Here is a 26,026-nt window from a genome sequence, read left to right as displayed (position 1 = left end):
AATGGCAAAAGGATTATTGAGAGAAAAATTCATGTTCTTGAAATCCTTCAAGATTCATGATAAAATGAATATTTATTCCATTTCATTTAAAATCAGGTGTTGAACTGCGGCAGAAAAGTAGTCAAAGGCGCTCTAGAACAGTTTTCAGAAAGAATTAAAACAAAACAAAATGCCAAGACACTAAATTAAACTTTAATTAAAAAGGACACCCACTTTCCTGGGAATTTTTAGACATTTTACTGAAATGATGTTACCCAGATTATGGGCATGAATATTGAGATCTACTGCTAACTTAATTGAATTCTTATTCTAAGATAGCCTCCCTGTCGGGGCAGGGTCCACATTAGAATTATTATAATCTAACATGGATTCATCACCCTCATGTGGATGAATTCTTTGTAGGCCATGTCCTAGCAAGCACCACCTACTGTGCTTTAAGGTCAACGGCTCCCCAGAGTCCCAGCCAACCCATTCTTCAGGGAGAACAAGTAGGAGAGACACCACTTAGTGATTAAGCAGGTGGAAAAAGTTGTCTTCATCAAAAATGGAATGTAATGTGCAGAAAGATCTTCTTTTCTGTTAAAAGTTCCTGATACCAGCCCTCATAAACCCATCAAGCATCCATTTAGTCTTTTACTAGGAGAGGGGAAGGAAATATATTTTTAGGCAAATGATGTCCACTCAGCACTCATTCCCCACAGCGCATCTGTCTTATATTCCTTGTACTTTTCCTTTTTGTCTCAGAGAGTTGTGAAGCATTCACATAATTAATCCAGGAGCCCAGCCTAGACCACAGAAAACTTGTGCCTTCTCACCTCCCTTGCAGAGTGTTTTATTTTTCTTTTTCCTTCCATAATATCCGTCACTAACAGGTGAATGGCACTGATTGACAAGTGGGGCAAATATCAAGAAAAGTTGTTTTTTTTTTTTATTTTTTTTAAGAAAAGTTTTGATCAAAGTGTTTGAGTCAGTGGTTCAAGGAAAGCATAGTTTATGTGGCAACATTGGTAACTAATGAAAGGAATGTTGCAGAGATCCCAATCCAAATGACTATGTTGGTGTGCCCATAAATGTTTTTCAGGACCCAGTGTAAAAACCCAACTTCTTTTTGAAACTATAGGCCCATATTTAGGGTTTGATAAAATGGTCTCTCTGATAAAGTAGCATCAACTGTTAGTGTGTTTCATGGGCTTCTTTCAGTTAGAACAACTTGATACTTCAGAATATTTTGACAGATAGGTTTGAAACTACAAAGTCTCTAGCAATCCTAAAACTTAAAGGTAAAACACGGGACACTCAAATTGCTAATTCCCAAGCAGAAACCAAACTATCAGATTGCTCTCAGTCACAGTTTTTTAAAAATATGATTTGATTGTGTACTGAATGGTTAAGGTTAATTGAGTGGAAAAGCCACACGATGACTTTAGTTTTGTTCAATTTTTTCACAGTATCTTAGACAAATCGTCACTTTTGTGAAACTATAGCAAGTAGAGTTGACTGTCCAATAATCAAATGATGTATCTTAGTGTTCATCGTATTGCCTTCAGAGCTCAAGTCCCATTTATTCCCACTTTTCAAATGTCTTCCTATTTAAAAAGCATTTTGTTATTGAAGTATAGTTGACACACAATGTCACGTTAGCTTCAGGGTCCAGCAGAGTGATTGGACAAGTCTATACGTTATGCTGGGCTCGCCACAAGCTAGCTGCCACCTGTCACCATACAACGCCAAAACGGTACCATTGACTGTATTCCCTGTGCTGTGCTTTTCACCCCCCAACCCCCACCCCCTGACTTACTCATTCCATAACTGGAAGCCCGTATCCGCCACTCCATTCAGAGTTCACCATTTTGCCCATCTGCTCCACCTCTGGCAACCGTCAGCTTGTTCTCTGTTTTTATTGGTCTATTTCTGCTTTTGTGTGCTTGTTTTGTTTAAAAAGCATCCTTAGTTCTCCACGGCGCTCACAGCAGTTTCAATCATTGCAGACAGACTCCTTGTTGCAACATTATTTGCACATTTCAGTCCCGGCGGAAATCACACTTCGTCCTCTGCAAGTCTATATAGCAGTGCGTTTTTGGTTACGGCAGCTAATGCCCCCTGACTTGTATTACAGTATGTCTCCCTACCCCGTGAGCTCTTCGATCATAGGGATGGTCTTATCGGCCATTATTTCCCCTACGACCTATCATAGTACCAGGCACAGAGCAAGTGTTCAGTAACACATTTCCAGCTGAATTTCCTACCCAAAGCATCAGCGCTTTAAAGTCAGTCGTTTGAGGTTCTAGCTGCGTCTTCCCCAGCAAGCTCTTCCAACCATCCTTTGTTAAAAAGCACATCTAAAAATATCAGTTCACATACTGGATCAATAACAGAGATGCCATGGTAATGATACAGGCTTGGAGGTCAAGCGGCTTGTGACAAATTCCAGCTGGTCCACTTATTGAATAGCTGAAGGATCCCCCTCACTGAGCCTTTGGTCCTTCATGGGTGTGATGGTCTCACCTGGTTATTGTGAGGGTTAAACAGGGCTCTGTGCTTAGTATATCAAGGAGGACCAGTAAGTCGTAGATATAATTAATAAAAGAACTTAAGAACACAATTACCAGAAAGAAGAGTGCTTCATGAACGGGGAAGCAAAAGAAAGTGAGGAAGTATTTGACCATGAAGCCAATGCTTAGTCTCTGAGATCAGAGGCTTAAAGAGAAGGATAGATTGAAACCTAAAAAGAAAGAAAAGCAAGATCCCAGTGCACTCAAGGAAAAAGAAGTCTTCCAATATCTTTCCTGCTTATTCTTCCAATATCACACACAGCTGGGCACACCTTACCACATCATGGTTGATACCTACTTTATCAACCTTTCCATTAAAGTCAAACTTGACTTAGTACAGTCAATGAGGGACTACTCCATATGCCAAGTGTATCTTGTATAACTTCTATAACTGACTGTGATGGCTGAAATTGAGAAATAGGGGCAAAAGGATCAAGTGGCTCTAAGGATTGCCAAGGATTCAAGATTTGAATTATTATCATGCCACACAAAGGAACCTATGCAGACGACCATTTTGTACAGAGAGTAAGTAAGCCTAGGTGTTACATTGTGGGCACAGTTGACCGTGACCTTAAACAAAGAATGGGAAGATCCCCGGAGTTCCCATCATTTCTAACCACAGATACAACACTGAGCAGATGTCAGATGATTGTGGAGCCAGATGATTATGTTCCTCTGCCTTCCTCCACCAACTTTTTCCGTTGCCAGTTCATATAGCAATATACTATAGCATACATCAGTCCAATGACCTATTTGCACTGTTATGAGCTGAGTATGGGTAAATACACTCACTTTTTTAAAAAAGATTTTATTTATTTATTTGAGAGAGAGAGCACAAGCAGGGAGAGCAGCAGAGGGAGAGGGGAAGCTGGCTCCCCGCTGAGCAGGGAGCCTGACGTGGGGTTCAATCTCAGGACCCTGGGATCATGACCTGAGCTGAAGGCAGATGCTTAGCCAACTGAGCCACCCAGGCACCCCAATACACTCAATTTTTGATGTTGTTTTGAAATTGATATTTTGTATCATTTTAAATTTTGTTACATCTTTGTATAAATCAGATGACTGCTCACATAAAAGAGCAACAACAACCCACAGTTACCAAAGGCTAGCACTGAGCAGTTGAGACTGATTGGTGGTGTGGACAGTTACCTGCCTGTCAGGTATAGATCAATTCAAATCAGTTGTACTAAATGTAATTTCCTGGAGAAATAGATTTAAAATGTGAAAGGTATATTTGCTATTTTTTATTATTGAAACCTAAATTTATGCCATTATCACACAGGGTTATAATCATGCAGAATTATGATCCGTTTTAACTTTTTGTGCTATAATTATCTAATTTCAACATATATTTTATAGATGTTAAACCTGTAAATGACAGATAATTCAAAATGTTAACATTAGTGCTTTAAAATTAGTCACTATTAAAACCTAATTATTAGTTGAGTGGGTCTATGTTAGTGGACATTGAAAAATCAAAAAAATTGAAGATATTTGTCCAAATTAAAATTAGAACATGTGGCCCATATGTTCTAAATGAACATGTTTTCTTCTCCAATAGTAATTTCATTATCACCAAGTTACAGGGTAGAGTTTTAATTATGACCTTTATATCAGTAGAAGCCATGTATTTGGGATTAAAAACCTACTGCTTTAACTAGTCTAGTTAAAGACTGTGGCTTGATACATTCTGGGCTCCAACTTTTATAAAAACCAGAGAACACTTCTAATAACACTTTTCTAATTTCATGGTTCATTGCACAGTCAGTAAAGATTTAAATAATTCAGAAAGAAAGCCTATTCTCTTTCTTTATTAGAAGTTTGAGTCAGGCAAATTCTTTGACACTTAATAGGTTTTTAACCCTTTTAATAACTTTTTATAATGAAATTTAGTGGCAGTTGTTTTAGAGAAAGCATTATTATATTAACATGAATAACAGTCACTAGTTTTTATGATTGGTTTTGAGACTTTGACCTTATATAACTCAAAGTGTATAAAAGCATAAATGAGTAATGTTAATATTAACTAAATTAGGTATACCCAGAAATATAGAGACTGCATATAACGAAATTCATCCCATTATCTAACATGCTATAAAATTTTGGCAGACAAATATTTGAATTTTTTAATTGTTTTAAAGGAGCTTAAGGTCACTTACAGAGTCAAACACTTTAAAAGAACTGGAAGACATTGTAATTTTCCTAGACTGATTTTACCAAATTATTAATATTATACTCAATAGAAGAGGATTTCCAACCTTTTCCTATCTTGGTTTCATGCTATTTTAGTGTTTTATAATACATTATTAAAAGGATTATTGAAAGATTTCCATAATAAAATGCTAATTTAAAATTGTACTTTTCTTGAAGTCCCCAGTAACTTGGGAACATACAAATATTCTGCATAGGAAAGCTATCGGGCCCAAGCAGAATACAAGGTTTTAATTTTGCTTCTTGAGATGTACTTTTAAGTGAATGTCATGTGTATCTAATGATTTAAGAGCCTCTAAATGAACTCAAATGTCACTTTCTGAACTGATGTTAAGAAGTCACTATTCCACTTGACATCTCCATTTTTACTAGCATCCCATTAACATTGCAGTGGAAAGTATGAAATTCAGTTAAATTTTCAGGTTTAAATATAGTATAAAGAACCATTTCAGCTGACTTTTGATGCTATAAATATCCAGAGCTACTTCCCATAGATAAAGCACAACTCCCATAGGGCATGTCTCATAGCATTTCCCAATTTTCTTATCACCTATCTTTCCAACCTATTCTTTTTGTTTCAATGCACACAATCCTTTGAAAGTATTCTGAAAATAAGGCACATTATTCAATCCCTTCTCTGGGCACATCAAAGCAGAGATGTGAACAGACATTAGCATGTTTGAGTACACTTTAATATAAGATTATAGTCCCATGAACAAAGCACTGCCTACGCTTTGTAGTGCAGATGCAAAAGGCACAATTTATACAAATCAAGGGCTTCATTGACTCTAATCATAGGTAGATCCGGAGCCACTCACAGACTCCTCTTAACAGAGGTGTACAATTTTGTAGGAACTGCTAATTCAGGTATTTTGGGAATCAGAGGGTTGATCAGATGGTCTCCCAAACCCTTTCAGATAAGACGGAGCTTTTAGTCCGTCTCCATATCCTGCCATTAATTGGAATTAACGAGAGATGCTCTTTGTCAGTTAAGAGACAAGCTTGCTTGTTGTACATTTGCATGTTTGTTTTATTTGAGCCAAGCAGAGGAGTCCCCTCAAGGGCACATTGGAGCACAAGGTCAGCTTGATAATACTGACGTTGATAGTTTAACAGTAACAGTAGGAGACAAATCTTGTTGGCATGAAGCAATCAGACACGGATGCCTCAATTTGAGTGGAACATCTTTCCAACTGTGTGTCACTATACGCCATAACCTTCTGGCCATTGTTGCAATCCAAAGGAGGGGTTATGTGTACAGAGTTGATGGGAGAGAAGAGTATACTATGACCTAGAATACCTTTTTATGTATTTAAATTTTTTTGAACTTTGTATCTACCAGTTAGCCCATTAGCTGTGATCAGGGAGCCATTAACATCCGGGTAATAAGTTCAACCTTTATCTGGGCTATTGCCTTTCTCACAGTGAAACCCTGTGCTCTATGACTTAAGCTGCCCAGCTGCTCCCAGAAAAGGTCTCCATAGATGCAAGCTTTTGGCTACCAGAATGTTTGGCCACAGCTATGTCAGAGGCTCACCAAGAACTAGAACTAGTCAAGGAAAGTGACTCCAGATGATAACAAAAGATAAAAGATCTGCATCTTCCACAAGAGGTGACCCAGGTGACCAAAAAACCACAAAAATAACTTTTACGTTTGCCAGAACATCTTCATAGTCTTTATCTTGATTCCTCCATGCTTAAGCAAGCATTTAAGGTCAGTACCCTTCTCTCATTTTTGTCTCCCTACAATGTATCATTATCAAACAAACCACATCTAATATTTATCCTATTGTTTATCCCCTCCCTGCCCTTGAAAGTGAGCTTGTAAGGACAGAGATTTCATTCAATGTGTTCGCTCACTGTTGTTTATGTGGTACCTACAGCAGTACCTGGTGCAAAGTAGGCACTCAATTAATATTTGTTGTTGAAAAATTGTTAGCCCTAATTCAGAGATTGAAAATGAGGGTCAAATAAAGGCAAGACAACTCATTAGATTCAGAACCAGTCTGATGATGTCATGAGCAGAATTCCCTTCACTACAACGCACTACCTCTCATCTAGAAAAGGAAAAAGAAATTTTTAAAAAATGGTGTAAAATTGCTTGTTTGGTTGTTTTATAAAAGTGAATCAAGATGCCCACACAGGAGGGCAATTCAGATGCCTTCTACATCTAGGGGATGTGACAGAAATAGAAATCAAGTTCAGTTAAAGAGGGCCAGGAGTTGGCACAGACACCAAGGACATTGAGAAGCTGGGGGTCCTCCCTCCCTTTGTGGCTTTTTGCTCGTCACTGTCTGATCTTCGGTTCATCCCTGGGAGAGCATACAAAATCTTAATTAGTTAAATTAAAAATATAATTTTTTGCCATGACTTTTAAAACTTTCAGTGATGTTTTCCTTAACACATCAAATCTCTTGTATAATGAGGGTCTCATTCATGGAAGGGTCCACAGTGAGGGAGAGACCCCAGTTTGAGGGAGGAAGATGGTGAGGTATTATGGAAACTCCTGTGAGCATTTTTTTTTTTGAGGTGGTTTTAATCTTTCCCAAGGATGGTGGTTCTAGAGAGTGCTATGTCTCTCCACTTGGCAAATATCTAATGAATTGTACCCCAGAGCTCTTGCTCTCCTGTGATAGTTAGTTTTATAATTACTATTTATCCTAACTAAATGACAAATATCCCATTTTAGTGTATTGTGAAGAAATCTGAGCCTTATTTATTCACATTGCCTTTTGGAAGGAAACTAGGTTCAATCAAGTTATTCTCACCCCTTATTGAGGATAAAAATATATTTTCATAAAAATGTCATTTTTCTTTTGAACCTCACTTTTTTCTAATCTTTGAAACTATAGCATGTGCTTTGCATGGATATATTTTCCATATTTCCCCCTCCTTTGATATTATCAGTCTTCAATGTCAGAAGTCTAATAGCAAAAATGTTGACATTCATTTAAAATACCCGTTTTTAACTAATGAATAGAACATACGAGGAGATCACCTAGAAACGATTTATTTAATTTGTTTGGACAACAAATAATTTAGCTCTCTCTTGGAAATGCACTTAGGAAAATAATAAATGAAATTTGATTATTAAATTTACCCACGCATTCGTTCTGGTGTATACATTTACATATTAATTGAATCCCTGGCAAAAATATGTAATCAAATTGGGGACTTAAATAATATCAACATTTACATTCCTCTCATAGACTCTTGGAGTGCATTATTCCTAAGAAAAATGAGAACTGCCTAGTCTTCTTCTTGGCCTGATTAATCATGTAAGGCTGGATGGGCTACCGAGAGAGGGCTCAGAAGTTTCTCTTTGGATGCTAAGGACGGTATGTGTTTGATAGTGTATATAAAAGGGACCGAGAGTAAGCACTTGTCACAGCCCAAGGCTGCAGGGTCCCCTCACAGCCCTGGGGAAAGCCCTCAGCAGCGAAGGGTGTCAAATGCTGACAGACAGGGGTAAATGGAAGAGCTTCATAGATTCCTTGCGTGCTCTTGTTCCTGCCGCACCTGGCTCACATCCAGGCCTTGCCGGCCAAGACCACAGAAAGCAGCAGCTGTGAGCCACATTAGCAAATAAGGCCTCGGGGCTCCCCGTGTTCCAGGCTCTGTTCACCAACTGCTGTTCACTCAAACAGCTGGATCAGAGCAGAGAGCCAAGACGTCGTTAGGGTTTTATGTGTACAACTGTTTTGATATGGATTGTCTGCTAGAGGCAGAGATAATGATAGCTTTCAAGGCTCGCCTGTTGGACTGGGAAGTGGCGCTGACATTTGAAAGAAGAAAACAGACTCTGGAAGGATCGGGAAACACACACAGTTTTAAACACCGAGACGAGGGCCTTCATTTTTGCTGGTGCCGTTCGAGTGTGCCATTTGAACACCATTTTGTCACTCATGTACTGATGTTGGGGGTTTCGGTAGTTGAGTTAAGCCAAAATGTTACTCATTTTTAAAAATAATCCGCAATGATGGGCTGCCCGTGTGGCTCAGTCGTTAGGCATCTGCCTTTTTGGTTCAGGTTGTGATCCCAGGGTCCTGGGATCGATCCCCGCGTCGGGTTCCCCGCTCAGCGGGAAGTCTGCTTCTCTCTCTCCCACTCCCCCTGCTTGTGTTCCCTCTCTCTGTCAAATAAAAAAATAATAATAATAATCCTCAATGAGCTACCTGCGTTGCTTTTTCTTTTCCTTTTCAAAGAAAAGCCAAGAAGAAGAAAGTGCGAATGTGCTAGAAAGTGTATCAGATAGTATACATGAGGGTTCTCACTTGAGCTCTCGCCTCACCCTGGAGCTCTTAACGCTGTAGGTAATTGGTCAAGGAGAGGAAGGAACATGGTATGGGTCTCAAGCCATAGATTACATGGCAGGTCAGGAGGGAGAATACATGATATCTGCTTTGGTTTCCTAATTCATTTTTTTTTAAGATTTTATTTATTTATTTGACAGAGACAGACACAGCGAGAGCAGGAACACAAGCAAGGGGGAGTGGGAGAGGGAGAAGCAGGCTACCCATGGAGCGGGGAGCCCGATGCGGGGTTCGATTCCAGGACCCCGGGATCAATACCTGAGCCGAAGCAGACGCTTAACGACTGAGACACCCAGGCACCCCTTCCTAATTGATTTTAACCGAGCTTTTGCTTTCCATTAATGGAAAGAGGTTTTGAGGGAAAGCAATGGAAATCTTCTCTTCACCTTCATAATCTTCCTCCATGACTTTCATTGACATTTTTTTTTTTTGGCTCCTGTGATTATAAAACAGTATCAATCATCAGTAGCATATTGGAAAACTTAAGGAAACCATTCTGATGTTCAAAAAAGCGAAATTTAGCACCCATTTTTGATGGAGTCAGCTTCCCCAGTGGGAAGATGCATACTAAATAAGAGTTGTTCAAAACTAAAATTCCAACAACACCAAGGACTTTTAGCCAAGAAAAAATGAAGTTCACTGGGTTTGAAATAAACAAAATGAGAAATAAACACATTAGAAAGTACCTTTGAAACACTTGAGTCCCGAGAATTTGGTAAATGTAGCTCCCAAAAGATCAAGGATTTATAATCCTGTTTATGGGAAGCCAGCATCATGAATCTTCATTGTACCTGGCCTAAACATCTCTTCAGTGAAACTCAAGAAATATATGTCAAGTACAGATGATATGCCATGATCGGTGCTAGATACTAGGGCTACACTGGCAAACAAAAGAGATATTCTATCCCTGCCTTTTTGAGTTTATAATCTATTAGGGTATATCAGTTAAGATTGGGTTTAACTACATATAAAAGAAAACTCAAAATGACAGTGACTTTAAAAGATAGACACTTACTTTCCTTTCACGTTAAAGACTCCCACAGTAAGTAGATTCCCAGGGTCTGGAAGCTTCATAATAATCAAACACTCAAGCACTTTTGCCTTGTGCCTCCAATGTCCTAAAAGCAATGTTTCTGGGTTCAAGACATCCCCCTCGCACCCTAGCTCTAGTGACCACACCCACATTTTTGCCAACAGGATAAAACAATGGACAGTAAGCCTTTCCCTTTAAGGGGATTTCTTGGAAGTACCACACAACACTTTCACTTGCATTTCAGTGGCCAAAACATGGTTACGGTGCCTGGATGGAGCTGCAAAGGAAGCTAAGAAATGCCCTTTGGTGGCTAGCCTCTTGGCTAGACAGCTAAATACTGGAGGCCTGTCCCTCAGGACAAAACTTTTGTCTTGAGGAACAGGCCTCCAGTACAGGGGGTACAGAGGGTGTGACCTGAGGTTTCTGCCACAAGGGAGACAGACATTATTCAAATTTTCTTTTCGTCTTGTGACTAATGTTAGATGAAGTTTCACTGGAAAAAAGAAAACTCATCAAACTGGTTAGTGGGTTTATACTGGTAGTATTCATTTTTTCACTTATATACTGATTCAGCAAATACGTTTTGAATACTTGGAATGCCTATTTAATTAAAAGATCTGAGGAGGGATTGAAAAATGCATTAGTCATTACTTTCTAGAAGGTACAGACATATTAGACTAAGAAATTTACAAGTGGTGGCCATAAAGAAAGTACAGACAAAATGCTTGGGCAGTTCAGAGTAAGAAGATTCTGGAAGCTTTGTAGATGAGGTGACTTTTGAACTTGACGTTAAAATATATTTAGGATTTAGATATATGAATATGGTAATAGCATTATGGAATTGGGAAAAGGGCACAAATATGTAGAGCATATTTCATCTTAACTTTGATCTTTGTTAGTGGAGAGATCTGAGATCAGTTGAACTCTCCCATCCTCAATGAACTTGTACAAAACAACCATTTCTATAGGGATGCCTCAAAGGGGAATAATAAGACTCAATAGATAAAAATACTGAACAAACCACAAATCACTGAGCAAAGTTTGTTTTTTTTTAACTCTTCTTAAAATTTTTCCAACAGCAAATGCTGAAAGAACAACATGGCCAAAGACACTTGTTCAGGGGAAAGAGACATAGGCAAAGAGTAGCAATTAACTGGGTTTGGCTGAGCAGTAAATGTGTGAAGGACAGTCCTAGGGACCGAGGCTTATTTGGAACCTTTCATGGCATGCTGAAGAGTTTGGATTTAATTTGGTAGGCAGATATCACTGGGAAGGTTTTGAGCCTGTGGCTTATGAAGATTAATTCTGCAGTACTCTTCAGGGTGAATGTGAAGAGATTCTTTAAAGTTAAGTAGCCATTGCAAGTGAAGAGGTAATGAAGGCTTGAAATACATGAATGAGTGTGGAAATGAAAAGAAGGGCTGATGGAAGAGTTATTTTAGAGTAGACTCAGTGGAACTCACAAGAGTTTGATAGGAAAGGAAAGAATTAAAAATTACTAGAACATTTAGAGTAGAGGTGATAGGGAGGATGAAGGTGTCATCAACAGAAATTGGACAAAACAGGTTTGAGAAAGGAAACTTTGGGGTGGAAGAAAGGTGACTCAAGCAGAATGTTAGGAAATAATTTAGGGGTGGAAAATTGTAGGAAGAAGAGAAGTCAATGAAGGACTCGAGAAGAATCAAAGAGAAGAGCAGGTGTTATTAAGAATGCCTTGAGTAAATTATTCGCAGTAAGTTAAAAATACTGGAAATTAATAGGAAATAATATTTTGAAAGTTGAAGTTTTGTATTTGGCATTAAGACTGTAGTCAGTATCTTTCTAGAAGGAAACTGGTAATCAAAACACTTGCTTACCTTCATGAGCTAATTAATTAATCTTATTTTTCAGTAATCAGACTCCATCCAGTTTAATTTTTGCCATATTAAACATTAGGCAGTGACTAATACTGAACTGACTTCTATGAAAGCAAGGTAAAATGGAAACACTCCTAATTTGGGGATGGGTGTTAATATCTGACATTCCTAAATGCATCTGAGTGCTGAAGAGATGACTATGCTCTCCAATATGTGCTTGTCACCGTCCACACTGGAAAATTATTCTTTAGTTGAGTGTTAAAGCTGCTGTCTGCCTGGCCTGATATCATGGTGATATGATATTTTTGAACTAACGATGAGTTTGTTGAGAAAGAGGTACCCTGTTGAGTATTTCATTGTCCTTACCCAAACTGATCCTTTACCCCACTTTGGTGATGCCCACCTTCTTCTACTGGTAAAACAAAGGTGAGAATACAAATTTTAGTACTCAGAGTACTAATTAACATGAGAAAACAAGTAGAAAGATGACAAAATGGTGGAGGAGCTAGGTGCTATAAAATGAGATTGTAGACCTTTGAAGACCCTTGGTTGTAGTCATAAATCTGGAAACTCTGTATGTAAGTCAATTTAAAAAACATACTCCACAATATCATGTGAAAACTACCGTATGTCTGAAAGAGTGAGAAGCAATGGGCTTTAAACAAGTAGGTTACAAACTGTCATGCTCTGTAACAGGATTTATATGAAGGAGAAATAAAGTTATCGATTAGTGAGGCACCTGGGTAGCTTAGTCAGTTGAGTGCCTGCCTTTGGCTGAGGTCATGATCCAGGGGTCCTGGGATCGAGCCCTGTGTTGGGCTCCCTGCTCAGCAGGGAGTCTGCTTCTCCCTCTCCCACCACCCCCCCACTCTCTCCCTCTCAAATAAATAAAATAAAATAAAAAAGTTATCAATTAGTTAAACACTTTTGGAAAGATCATTTAGTTGAGATAAGATTTTGCTAATAAACATTTTAAATTGACAAGGCTATAAAAATGTGTCTTCCTACAGACACGTGTGTTTGAACATGAATGTGAGTGGTCTGGTTGGTGCCGGGTTGGGAGAGGGAACGGCCCTATATAGGCAGTGCCCATTATGAACATCCATGACTCTGCGCCCACAATAAGAGAGCTGTTCCACATGCTGAGAGTCTAAGGAAAAACACAAGACTTCAGGACATTAGAAAGTAGTGCCTCTTCGGTGCACTTTGAAAAGTCGGCCCTGACTTTTCACTTTCACTGGCACAATTTTAAGGATATCTGGTAGAGCTAGTATTATTTCATAAGGAAGATCAGATTATAGAAGTCATATGAACATCTGAGAAGGAAAAAAACTATTTTAGTAAATGTGAATGGAAACCACATGGATGGACCACATAAAAATCAGGTTGGGTGGACAACATTTGATAAGGTGGTTTTGATTATCTTTAATTATGAATCTCTACAGGACATGTAGAATGTCAAATTCACTGCTAGTATAGTAGGAAGCATCAAAGTGTGGAATTGAGAAATGTAGATTTCAACTCCCACTCTGTGGTTTGGGAAAGTCATTTAACCTCTGTGGGCTTTATTCATTCACTTATTCATTCATAATTATTTCTATCTTCCTTCAACAGACAGGCAACAGGCTTGTGCTTGCCCCTAAGGTTCCTCTTCTATAGACTAAGAAGGGATCTCTAAGTGCCTTTGCAGCTCTACTGTGTTATCAGTGAATGGTAATAACTGCTTGATGAGGGACTTCATAGACTGCAGAACTACTTTTGGACGATTGGAGGAATACAGTTTGAATTAGGGAGAAAATATTGATTTGCACCAGGAAAGCAGTAGGCACAAAACCATGGGGCTGGCCTAAGCCTTCAGCAAGAAGAGCTAGAGTCTAGGATGATGCATAGAAAGAAGTCTGAGGATGAAGCAGGAGTAAGAGCCAGAAAGTTCAAAAGGATGATATTGACTAATCAGACCTCATGGTGGAGACAGTAAACCGAACACAGAGAACACAGGCAGACATCTCCACCGTCCCCACCTTCAGTTTCAGATAGATCTAACTAGGTTGGTAAAATGACTAGGCAGCATTGGTAGAAAATGGTTTTATTACCAAAAGAAAAAAGAGCCTATGACTAAGTAACTTAATTGACCTTTACAGTATTTCTATGTCGTGGGAACATTTGCAGACAGGCAATTATGGGGCATTCTGACACCATGTGGGATTTTTTTTTCATAGAAACAGAGAAAGATAACATTATTAAATTTTTTTCAGTTCTGGAACCTAACTAACCATACACCTCTTCACTGCCCTTTTTTTCCCCATTTTTTTCTTTTTTTCTCTCTCTTGTTTTATAATCCTCTACCTGTATGAACTCCCCAACAGTCCTCAAAGTGAAAGAACTGAGGCACTTCTACAAGCACCGCAAAATACTCATTAGTTTAAGTTTGCAAATGCCAGAGAAACATTAAGTGAAATCCACCATACTCCTCTTATACAACACATTTGACCTCTAGATACGTTAAGAGCTTCATCCTCCAATGCTTTTAATTCTAATCCTTGCAGAGACAAAATTCATTGCTTGAATTACAAGAGTGAGTCTCATTAAGGCTAAAAAGCAGTGACCCAGATAGCATAATGGATTAATATGGTGACCTTGCAACTTTGGAGCTTTACTTTCAAATCTGACGGTGCAGTCAAATCATTTCAATAGTCAATTAATCAATTGGTTAATACCAGCCTGTACTGTTCTGACCCTGGAAGTCAGTAGATCACTTTAGCCAACACTAGCCTACACAGAATTAAACTAAGAATCATAGTACATTTAACTCACAAAACTTTTCTTAAATGGTCAGAATGAAAAAAACAGGGTTTTGTGAATTGCTGTAATGCTGTAATCACTAATAATTATATAATTTTGACACTCTAATAAGCATCAGTGTTTTGAAACTTATGCCATAAATATCTAATAATGATATATGTTTACATTCCATTGGTAAAGAAAGACTGTAAATATAATTAGTTGGGTCTTGAGTAATGAAATGTGATATTGAATGAATTCTCACATTCTATTCTTTTAGTAACAGTGCCTTTAGAGTGATATATATCATTAGGGTTATTCTATTCTAGGGGGATGTTGGGGGTTGAGGTGGAAATAGGTATAGTTCAGCAGGACATGCTACAGAATTTTTGAAGTCTAAGGAATTAAAAAAAGTTTTTCCGGAAATACGTTTGTGAAAAACTATTCCTACCTTTGTTTTTGGTAGATGCAAGATATACGGAATCCAGAAGGTACTCAATATGGCTCCCATCCCCAGATGGCAGCCATGAGACCAAGGGGTCAGCCTGCAGACATCAGGCAGCAACCAGGAATGATGCAGCACAGCCAGCTGACCACCATCAACCAGTCACAGCTAAGTGCTCAGCTTGGCTTGAATATGGGAGGAAGCAGTGTTCCCCACAACTCGCCGTCTCCACCCGGAAGCAAGTCTGCAACTCCTTCCCCATCTAGTTCAGTGCATGAAGATGAAGGCGATGATACTGCTAAGGTATGACTAGGTTATTTTTGGGACCTATAGAAAATGCTTGTTGCCTGAAAGGAGTATCCTTTAGCACCTTCCTTGACCAGCAGGAGGTGCAAGTTTATATCATCCAAATGACAAACATTGGTGAGGGACATATTTTTTTTAATGAAGCGTGAGGTTACAAACTGAATAGATTAAATCGCTTGCTTTTCCAATTACATTTTTAAGTCCCTAGTAAATCCTTTAAATATAGATGTATTAAGCATGAAAGTAGATGTCACCTACAAAATGGAGGGTCTGCATAGTGAGTAGGGAGAATAAGTCGTATAGGACTCCACATCCAAAATTAAGCTTAATTCACCACTCATTCAAAAAAATCTATTTCAATGGAACAATTATGTTTTAAAGAGGCAACCTCTCTCAGGGATACAGTGGTGTCTCTGTGTGTGTGTGTGTGTGTGTGTGTGTGTGTGTGTGTGTGTGTGTGTGTGTGATGGTCAGATGAAACCTTTGAGATAATCTGACCCAACCATTTCATACTGAGCATGAGGAAGGTAAGGACCAGGGATATTCTATGACTCCCTTCCATAAGCAAAAGCCTGGGTGTTTCCTTGCTTACTTTTTGTTGACCCCTTGCCAACATGGCTGTCTGTCTGTCTCTCTGTGTCACATTAAGTTATCTGTATAAGAAGACAGGCCTGAAGTGTTCTTAGATTGGAAAATTAGCTGTAGGGGGTTTTAGTTCTTTAAAATATCCCAGGCGATGTACTATATGGTGACTAATATAACATAATAAAAAATAAATAAAATAAAATGTCCCAGACAGCTTTTTTAAATGACTAACCAAAACCAAGTGCCTTTTCACTCAAAAACACAAAAATAATCTTTTCATTGCCTTGGTTGTCAGTCAAGCATCTTCCAAATTTGTCCCAGTGAGAAAGGACCCTTGTGCCCATTTACCATGAGAAACACTCACAGCTACAGTTCCGTATTTCCTATTCCTTCCCTTTGTTCCTTTAATCTTAGTAATGACTCGTCACTTGTGTCAGCCCTTTGTTTTCTTTTGACTTTTGCAAGAATTTTGTTTTGGGGAAATTACTCTGTCAACGTGCTACCAAAAGCAACACAGTGGGAATCTGACCTATATGGTTACCTTTCCAATAAGTCCACTATTTCTTGAGCCTGATGATAAAGACAAGGCTACGGCATTGACTATCTTTTATTTTCTGTATTCTTAATGCTCTGACATTTGGGGCCTTGATCCTAAAAAAAAAAACAAAAAACTACTCTTTCCAGAGCTAGCTAATTCCGAGACATAGAATATGACTCCCCTGGGAGCACACTTTTGATAAACAAACCAACCAATCCAGAGCCCACACCCTGTCATCTCCTTTATCAAACTCACAGCAAGCCAATATATTCTCACTGCCCTAAGTCACCCCAGGACCCGGTACCAGACAACTAAGAACCACCTCTGTAGCCCATAGCCCATGGAAATTGTTCAAACCATAGCCAACCCTTGACTTACTCAGCATACTTACCCAGCCTGAACCGTTCCTTCCCACAAAAAAAACAATAAAAGCTCTGGGGTGTGCTTTCATGCCCTGCCCTTTCTCTGTGTCTGCCTCCTAAGCCATCTTGAATGCTATGTTGTGCCTTCCATTTCTAGGTATATAAATAATATAATATATAATAATTATAATATAATAAATAATATAAACTTCTTCCTTCATGACAGTTATTTCTTTATCTGCTATCTTAACGATCCCTGATTAGAACAGATCCTGACTACATTTTAGAAGAGCTGTGTAACTAAACATCATTGACCATACTGGTCCTCTCCGCCTTAACAAGCTTTTCCCTGTTGTTCAGTGAACCACTCTCTCATGAAGTAAGGTAAAAAGGCAGGAGACTAATTGATATTACATAAATAATGAATTGGGCTAGTGACAGCCTGACCTTTAGCTGATTATTTAGAGGGCAAGATAATTTTCTTAAGAAAATGTGTATTATTCTAATGGAATTAACAGTCGATGAGTACCAGGACCTAAATGTGTACACCAAGAATTTGTTTGTGGCCGGTGATTTTGATATTGGTTTCTGCATGGATAATTCAGGTTAATTTCCTAAACATAAATGATATGTACTCTATTGCAAAGGAAAAAAATTCATGTTCTGCCTATAGTAAAGATCAATTTGTGCATCTGGATTATATCTTTATCAGTATTCTTTGCTGACATTTCAGGAAATTAATGCAAAATTAGCATCCTCTGACAGTAAATTCTATGCAGGATTATCTTACTTACAATAGCATTTTCCACACTCTTCAACTTATATGACGAGAAGACTGAGTAGAAACCAGAAATTCACATAATTAACATTCACAGATTCTGCCATTTCCTATTGCCCCATAAGGTCCATATCTTGTAATTTTGCTGAAGTATGAATTTGTTATGTTAGGAGGTTCCAGGCTGGTGTGAAACTTCGCCGGCAGATATCCTATCCAATCACTCAACACCCACATCATAAAATAATTTATAGCTCATCATTAATGATTGTACAAGCACTGTATATATTCTGTAGTGCTATATTCTTGAATTGGCAGTGTGTGAAGCCTTAGGGATGGATTTCTCAAGAATGTCCTCATTAAAATGGCTTTTTGTCTATACAGATATTCTCAAGTTCATATTTAGTGTAAGCGTATTTTCCATCTCAAGAAATCTATCTTCCCACTCCAGCGCTGCACACTGTTCTTCACCTTCTCTCTGATCCAAGCTCTTCCTAACCATTTATTCAAATTATATTTATTAAATGGCTAAAAAAAAAAAACAACCCTGGTGAAAATGCCCAAGCATTCTTCATCACAGTAAAAGATTAAACTGGAATTTTTCCCTTTATATGTGAGCAGGACATGTGGAATGTTGAATTACCACAGCTCCAGTTAAATGTGAAAGAGCATTAAGTCAAAAAGATCACTGAAAGCATTTCTAACAAGAGAACTAAAAAAGAATATTTAGTCTCATACTGGGAAAAAAAAAGCTTTTAAAACGTCCCTATTCACACTTTGAGCTTTTGTAAGCAATTACATATTAAATCCAATTTATCTAATTGAACAATTAAAATAAGTTTGTTTTGACAGAGAGAAATCATGTCAATACATCAGCAAAATAAATTATCACCTTATAAACATGACCCATGGTTCTGATTGCTATGGAGCTCTGTTGACAGCCTAAAGTCATAAACCAGACATACAGTAAAATATCAAAGAAATATAAACTTAGGTAGCTTGTGGTTCTAAGCCTGTAATCCCGGACTTGTAATACAACAGACTCACTAAGACACTCAAAGTATCCGGCATTGGGAGAATATTTTTAGGACAGCATTCCCTTTCGGAAAATTATGGGCTAAGAATCACAGTCTATCTTTTTCCATCATTTTATTTTCAACTTTTCTGCTTCAAGTATCCTTAAGTTTTATATAGGTCCCTTGTAAATGGCATAGAGTTAGACAATCTTTACTTTTAAATGAAACTGGCTTTATTTATATTGATATAATCGCTAAAATATTTGGGTTTATTTCTCCATTTAAGTATGTTGCTTTTTATTTGTCCCACATGTTGTATGTTTCTTTTTCTCTTTACCCTCTCTTTTTCTCTACCTTTTTAAAGATTGTTTTTGTTTTTCTCATTCCATAATTTTCCATGGTAAGATTGGAAAGTTTATCCTTTCTCTTCATTTAGTAGCTACCTCTGACACAAATGCCTAAAATTCTAACAAGGATCAATATCTTCACTCTTCTTATATTATTTAACTCCCAACACCTCCCTTCCAATTTGTACTGGAGTGATTATTGTTGTTGTCTTTTTTGTTTTTTAAGATTGTATTTATTTGTTGACGGAGAGAGACACAGCAAGAGAGGGAACACAAGCAGGGGGAGTGGGAGAGGGAGAAGCAGGCTTCCCGCCCAGCAGGGAGCCCGATGCGGGGCTCGATCCCAGGGGATCATGACCTGAGCCGAAGGCAGATGCTTAACAACTGAGCCACCCAGGCCCCCTATTGCTGTTGTTTTAATCATAATTTAATTAAATTATGTAATTTAATTAACTCTGTAAAACATGATTTTGATTATTTTTACAGCCTTTTCTCCTTCAGATTTTTTTTTTTACATATTTAGTATTTTCTTTCATCTGACATCATTTTCCCCTATGCCTTCAAATTTTTCTTTCATGAGGATATATTGGGAACATGATTGCCTTAAAAAGTACTCTTACTGTGTATGGAATTTTAGACTGATAATGATTCTCTTCTATCCTAGTGAAGATATTCTATTGTTCCATGATATCCTGATTTTCATTATTGCTTTTGAGAATTCTACTGCCTCACGGTCGTTTCTTAGAAAGTAATCTGCCTTTATTCTCTGACTAGTTTCAAGGTCTTCTCTTGCCTTTGGTATCCTGCGGCTTCCTTGTGTTGTGTATGGGTCTTTAAATTTATTTATGAATTTAATATTTCTATTCTACATCAGTCCCGGGAAATTTTCAGCCATTCGTGTTTTTCAGATATTGACTCTACCCCATCCTTGCTCCCTTGTCATTCTGTAATTCTGATAAGACATATGCTAGACTTTCTTTCATATTTTCTTGCCCCTTTATCTTATTTTCTGATTAATTTATTTATGTCGATTTCTCACTTCATAATTCTCTTTTCAGCTAGATGTGATCAGAAATTAAAGCTGATCTCACGAGGCTTTCATTGCAATTATTTTATATTTCAAGTTTTATTTGTTTCTTTCTCAAATCTGTTTGGGCTGCCCTTTGAGTTGCTTGCTCTTTCTCCATATATCTCATCCTTTTGTTCCTTTGATAAGTTTGCTAATTCCAACACATTTAAGTCTTTTGAGGTCTGTTTCTATCGTCTGTAGTTGCTGCTGGCTCTTGGTTTTGATGCCATGTTCCATTTTGCTTTTTGGCTTTTAGCATAAGAGCTGATGCTCATTAGAACTTTATGAGGATTCTATTAGATGTGCTCCAAGGGAGGTCCAAGGAAGGGATTCTTCTAAGGATGATTTGCATTTGCTTCTACCAAGCATCTTGGGCCACTACAATCTAGAACCACTCCTGGCTTGATGTTTTTCAGGTCACTCAAGTAGTATGTATTCAGGATATCAATCCTTAACAAATGCTGGTTTCCATTGGTGAATTATCACAAAAGATATTTTCCACTCCACACTCAGTATTTTCCTTGCAGGTTCTGAGTGGGTGCATACAGGGGTAGTTGTTTTATCCCAGCATAGCCCTAAGAGTCTAATTCTTTTCTGTCCTGACTTTGATAGGAACCCCCGTTAAGCACCCTGCTTTCAGTCAGCCATGGGCTTTGTCTTCTATCTGCTGTGCCTTTTACTCAATTTTACCAGGCTCAGCAACTATCTTCAAGATGAAAGCTGCCTTCAGTAGTCTGCTTACTCCTTTGAGTTCCTGCTTTTGCTTACTTTTTGCTTTTAAGAGTTTCTTACTAATCTGCTAGTTCATCAATGCATGTGCTTTGCCATGCTGGACAGAAAGAGGTGTTGTTTCTGTTTTTGTTTTTTTTTCTCAAAGCAAATAGGATAAGTCACTAAAGCAACAATTAAATAAGCTTTTAGAAAAGTGCTTTTTTATTTACCACTGTTCTGAAGGCAAGAAGATTCCTGAATAAAGTAAAAATGATAAGCAGACAGGTATCTACAAACACTAAGTGAAATCAAACAATGTTAAAACCAAATGTCAAGTCACATTATCTAGCAACAGGACAGCAAATTGGGACTGCAAAGTCTGGGATTTTCCACATTGAGTTGTGTTTATTATGCAATTGTTCGACACTTCACATGATATACTAGAATACATATGATACTTTTAAAGACTTCCTTAGACCCCAGCAATTAAAAAAATACATACTCCTCGTTTATCAAAAATAAGGTATCCCATTGGTTAAGGCTGAGTCTGACGAACTAGTTCTGGGGAAAAATAATAAAATTCAGTCAAACAACCAGTTAGTACCCAATTCTAAATAGTTGCTCCTAAAATCCATTTAAGCAATTAAATTATACTAGGATAAAGCATTTTCAAGGTGTATATGTGCTTAGATGATTCATGCCCTAGATAAGTGAGCACACTTCATTAATTCATGGAATAAAATAAAGTGAGGTTAAATACAAGCACCTGGCATTTTATTCCCCAAGACCCTATGCCAGCATTCTTGTGCATTCTATCTACGGCAGGAGAAACCCTCGATCCAAAAGAGTAAGAAGTAAACATATTGCCCTTAACGGGCAAATTTGGAAACGACCAAGCAAATTCAACAAAATCAATAAATATAGCCAATAGGTATATATGACCACAATCAACTCTGTCCCTCACTTTAAAGTACTTTTTCTGGACAGTAGCCTAAATTTCCTAGCCTGACATAAGGCCACTGAGTATCTTTGCTAAACTCATCTTAAAACAATACTCAGCTATGTTTGGCAGAATCAGGGATCCTTAAAAATGAATTTGTCTTATAAACTGTGATACAGACTCACGCTTGTGAATCATTTCAAAAGTAAGGCATTTCATAAGCGTTTTTTTATAATTGATGTTTTGAGTCATTGAATGTACTGTTATTATTAATGATAATAATAAACCTGATTGCAAAATGAAAGAAGTATTACAGCCTTGCTGATTTCACAGTAACTAGATGACTTAACTTTCCATGCTTATTTGAATTTATTCTCACAAGGGGATTTTAGATGGCATAGTTTAGAAAGGAAAGAGAGAATGAATTTAAGTAGCAAAATTTTTTACTTACAGCAACAGTACCATCACAAAAAGTGCTGTGATGTGCCCTGTTTCTATGGTGAAGATTTTATAATATTTACTTTATATGATAAGAGTTATAAGTGGAGTTCTGTGTTGTTTGTTCAGCCTATTATGCAGATGGTGCTTGATTAAAATCTATTTTAAACTACAGCGATTACTGCAAGATAGTGTGCATTAAACAGCTCTCCCAGCTCCCTTAAAGGCTTGGGACCGCGGCAGTTTATTTTAAATATGCTTATAGACATTTCTAACTTCTCCAGGGACATTTCAATATCAGTGATTCTCTTTCCTTGAGAGTCTTAACTCCTGTACTCTGTATTCTTAAGAAGTATTATCTAAGCAACACTGTTGCCACATGCTTTTTTAAAGTGAAAAATTATTGTTTTCTTGTGATAAATAAGTTAAATACATCACTATAATTAAGCAATACGACATGACAGGAGTGGATTACCAGAAGCCTAAGGACACCTCTAGGGATTTTAGAAATAAATCTATGTCTCCGAGTCAGTTGCATGAGGCACTGCATCTGTGTAAAGCTGTTGTGAGAGTAATATTTATTTATGCATTTGTGTATGTCTTTATTTATTCATTAGTGTTTTAATTGAATGTGAAATAAATCTGTAGGTGATCAGGATGACAGTCAGGGCCTCAACCCAGCCGTGTTTGTGGTTGTTAGGATTTTCATCCAACTTTTATACGTGTTTGTCAAAGGGCCTTTGTCTTGTAACTCTGCACCTTTGCCCAGTGCTGTGGGACACAGCAGTGGGCATGTGTAGTGATCCACTGCCTGCGAGATCCCACCCTGAGGCTGGGAGAAAGGAAAGTTGAATGGCACCTGGTCCTCACTTTCAAGGCACTTGTCATCATGGGGAGTTTCTCTTTTGGCGTTAGATGGTTTCTTCTCTATTCTAAAGACTGTGATGTTGGGATCCAGTTGAACTCTCCAGGCTTAGAACCCTGGTGACTTCAGAAATCTTGTACTCTAGGGGCGCCTGGGTGGCTCAGTCATTAGGCATCTGCCTTTGGCTCAGGTCATGATGCCAGGGTCCTGGGATCGAGCCCCACATCGGGCTCCCTGTTCAGCGGAGAGCCTGCTTCTCCCTCTCCCACTGCCCCCTGCTTGTGTTCCTGCTCTAGCTGTCTCTCTCTGTCAAATAAATAAAATTAAAAAAAAAAAAGGAAATCTTGTACTCTAAACAATGCCCCGTACACAGTAATGTTCTGTCCAATAGAGTTGCCACTGGGCATGCGTGTGACTGTGTACATTTAAATTTAACAAAACTAAAATCAAATAAATAAAAAATACACTTTATCAGTTGTGGCTCTATAGCCACATGTGGCTAGTGGCTCCCCTTTCAGACAGCACAGAGAATATTTCCATCTTTCCAGAAATTTCTATGAGACAATGCTGCTCTAGACTCTAGAAGTCAGGGCCTCTTAGAAAATGAGGATGTAGAATTATATGCTTTCATCCATCTACATAGGAATTCAGGATCTAAACAATCCTCAAAATTAAGGTCCAGGGACCTATTACAAATCCATTTGGCTAATTTTTCCACCACAATCATATTCATCATTGTGTCCATCCCAAATAGCTGGTGGTCAGAAGAGCCAGGTATCTTTCAAAATGCAATCTGTTACTGGCATGTAAGTGGACCTAAATTATAACAACATTTTTTCTTCAAGGAGGCTTTGCAGATGAGCAGTGATCACGTGTTTTTTAAATATGTGATGAAACTACCTCCAGAAAGCAGATCTTACAAATCCCCAAGTTCATTACATGGAATCTAAAATAACAGCTCACTTCTATACCCTCAGAAACACAAGAAAAATGCAAAATAAAAAATAAGACTCCCACACATCAGGAGGTTCATGTGGCAGACACCCTTGAACCTCACATAGCACTGCCCAGCTACTCGGATGCATTAGATAACAAACCACAACAGGGAATTTTCATTCCCCTATATTGCAGCCTAAAAGCAAAGATGATGTGCATACCCACTAAGTCTTTATACAAAGGATGCAGAGCAATATAATAAATGATTCCCTTCAAAGCACATTTTATTTAAAAAAAAAATAGAGATCTTTCATACATTGTTTTTGGTTTTGCTCTTTCCTCTCTGTCAGCTGTGGTGAAAGTCGGGGTGTTAGTTTAAATTACAGTTCAGTTCCATAGGGACAATTCTATAAGTGGTCAAAATGCATGATCCAAGAATATATCAGTAGTGATCTCCTTTAATTACTGAGGGAAAGGTGTGGAATCTTGAGACATGAATATTTTGTGTGTATCCTTTAGCTTGGTCCTCTGGAGCGGCAGATAATGGAGGTCAGCATGAGTATTTAGAAGGAAAGCTTATGAAGGTACCTGGGTGGCTCAGTCAGTTAAGCATCTGCCTTCGGCTCAGGTCATGGTCCCAGGGTCCTGGGATCGAGCCCTGCATCAGGTTCCCTGCTCTGGGGGAGCCTGCCTCTCCTTCTGCCCCATTTGTGCTCTCTAGCTCTCTCTGTCTCTCAAATAAATAAATAAAATCTTTAAAAAAAATAATAAATAAAAGTAAGACGTATCGATATGCTCTTGCTTTGAGGCCTAGTGAAGACAAAGCAGATGAAATGCCATGAGACTGGCTGGTAGACTGAGGGGATAACACCCCACCTTCACAGTGTAGGGCCTCTCAGCTACTCAATCAGATAGATAGTTGAAGCCCCCGAGTTACGCTCCATAATCCATAAATGGCGTCTCCTGAGCCTTGAAAATGGGAGGAAGAATTCATGAAATGCTTGCTTCTACTAAACAAAACATGGAGGTTGAGCAAGACTACATCTGGCTAACCCTACAGGACAAGCCGGGAAAGAGGGAAACCTTCCAGACCACAAAATGGATTGGTTGCTGAGAATTGTTTAGAGTTCCCAACAGGGCTGTCATGCATTGCTTCAACATGATAATTCGTGGTTTTAATACCCTGGATAGAACTTCTTACTGGTACTCACAGGTTATCCTGCTTCCTTGGGTCATCCTTAGAAAGTAGGGCCGTGTTGTCAGATACCAGAGGACAATTCTCCTGTCTGTTACAGCACAACATCACACATTCAGCAAATCTAAAACCTGCACCCTACTGTCCACATAACAGTTTAAAAAAGAAAGCAGCATGGAGATCAGTGATTCAAAGACTGGTTTGGACGGTGGAGACGGGAAATTATTTACATAATTTGGGGAAATCTTTTAATAAGTACATTTACATTGCCTCATGGGAGATTTAGTTCTGTGACTGACATTTGATTATTTTCCAAAAAGACTGATGTAATCTGCAATCATAGAGATTTGGATATGTCAGCTTGCTAATTTCTTAATTGAAATTTAAAATGAGTCCAGGTAATATTCCATATGGAGAAGCATTCATTTTCCTACACTTTGTTCCCTATTTCTAAATATTTCCAATCCTTGATGACCTCTAATATCATGTTCCCTCTATTTTTAATATTATTCATTGTAGACTTTGTTGACTTCTTACTATTTTTCTTTTTAATAAATATTTATTATTATGAATATAGCAATGGTCATGTTTACAAAATTTGGATCTTATGAAAAATACAAAGAAGAAAATCATAAAGACTCAGTCTGTAACCCAAAGACATTACTGTTAACATGTCAAATGCTTTAAAAAAATTTTAGAAAAATTCTGTTTTCTGTCTTACCACATATTTGCGTATTGTCCTAAAGTTTTCA

At 38.1% G+C, this 26,026-nt stretch overlaps 1 protein-coding gene and 1 pseudogene across 5 annotated transcripts in view; both read left to right on the top strand.

The window, feature by feature from the left end:
* The window catches only part of TOX (thymocyte selection associated high mobility group box), a 298,404-nt gene that overhangs the window by 236,419 nt on the left and 35,959 nt on the right, over window positions 1-26,026 (top strand). For all 5 annotated transcript variants that reach the window (XM_025870621.2, XM_073892793.1, XM_025870622.2 and 2 more), the window contains one exon: window positions 15,213-15,494. In XM_025870621.2, the coding sequence (XP_025726406.1) occupies window positions 15,213-15,494 (282 nt within the window). The remainder of the gene's footprint in view (window positions 1-15,212; window positions 15,495-26,026) is intronic.
* Window positions 2,638-3,217, top strand: LOC112823528 (rRNA-processing protein FCF1 homolog pseudogene; annotated as a pseudogene).

This window comes from Callorhinus ursinus, unplaced genomic scaffold (genome assembly GCF_003265705.2).
Source record: "Callorhinus ursinus isolate GAN/ISIS: 27379988/994484 unplaced genomic scaffold, GSC_fseal_2.0 scaffold5, whole genome shotgun sequence".
Lineage (NCBI taxonomy): Eukaryota > Metazoa > Chordata > Mammalia > Carnivora > Otariidae > Callorhinus > Callorhinus ursinus.
This window is presented reverse-complemented; position numbering and strand designations above follow the sequence as displayed.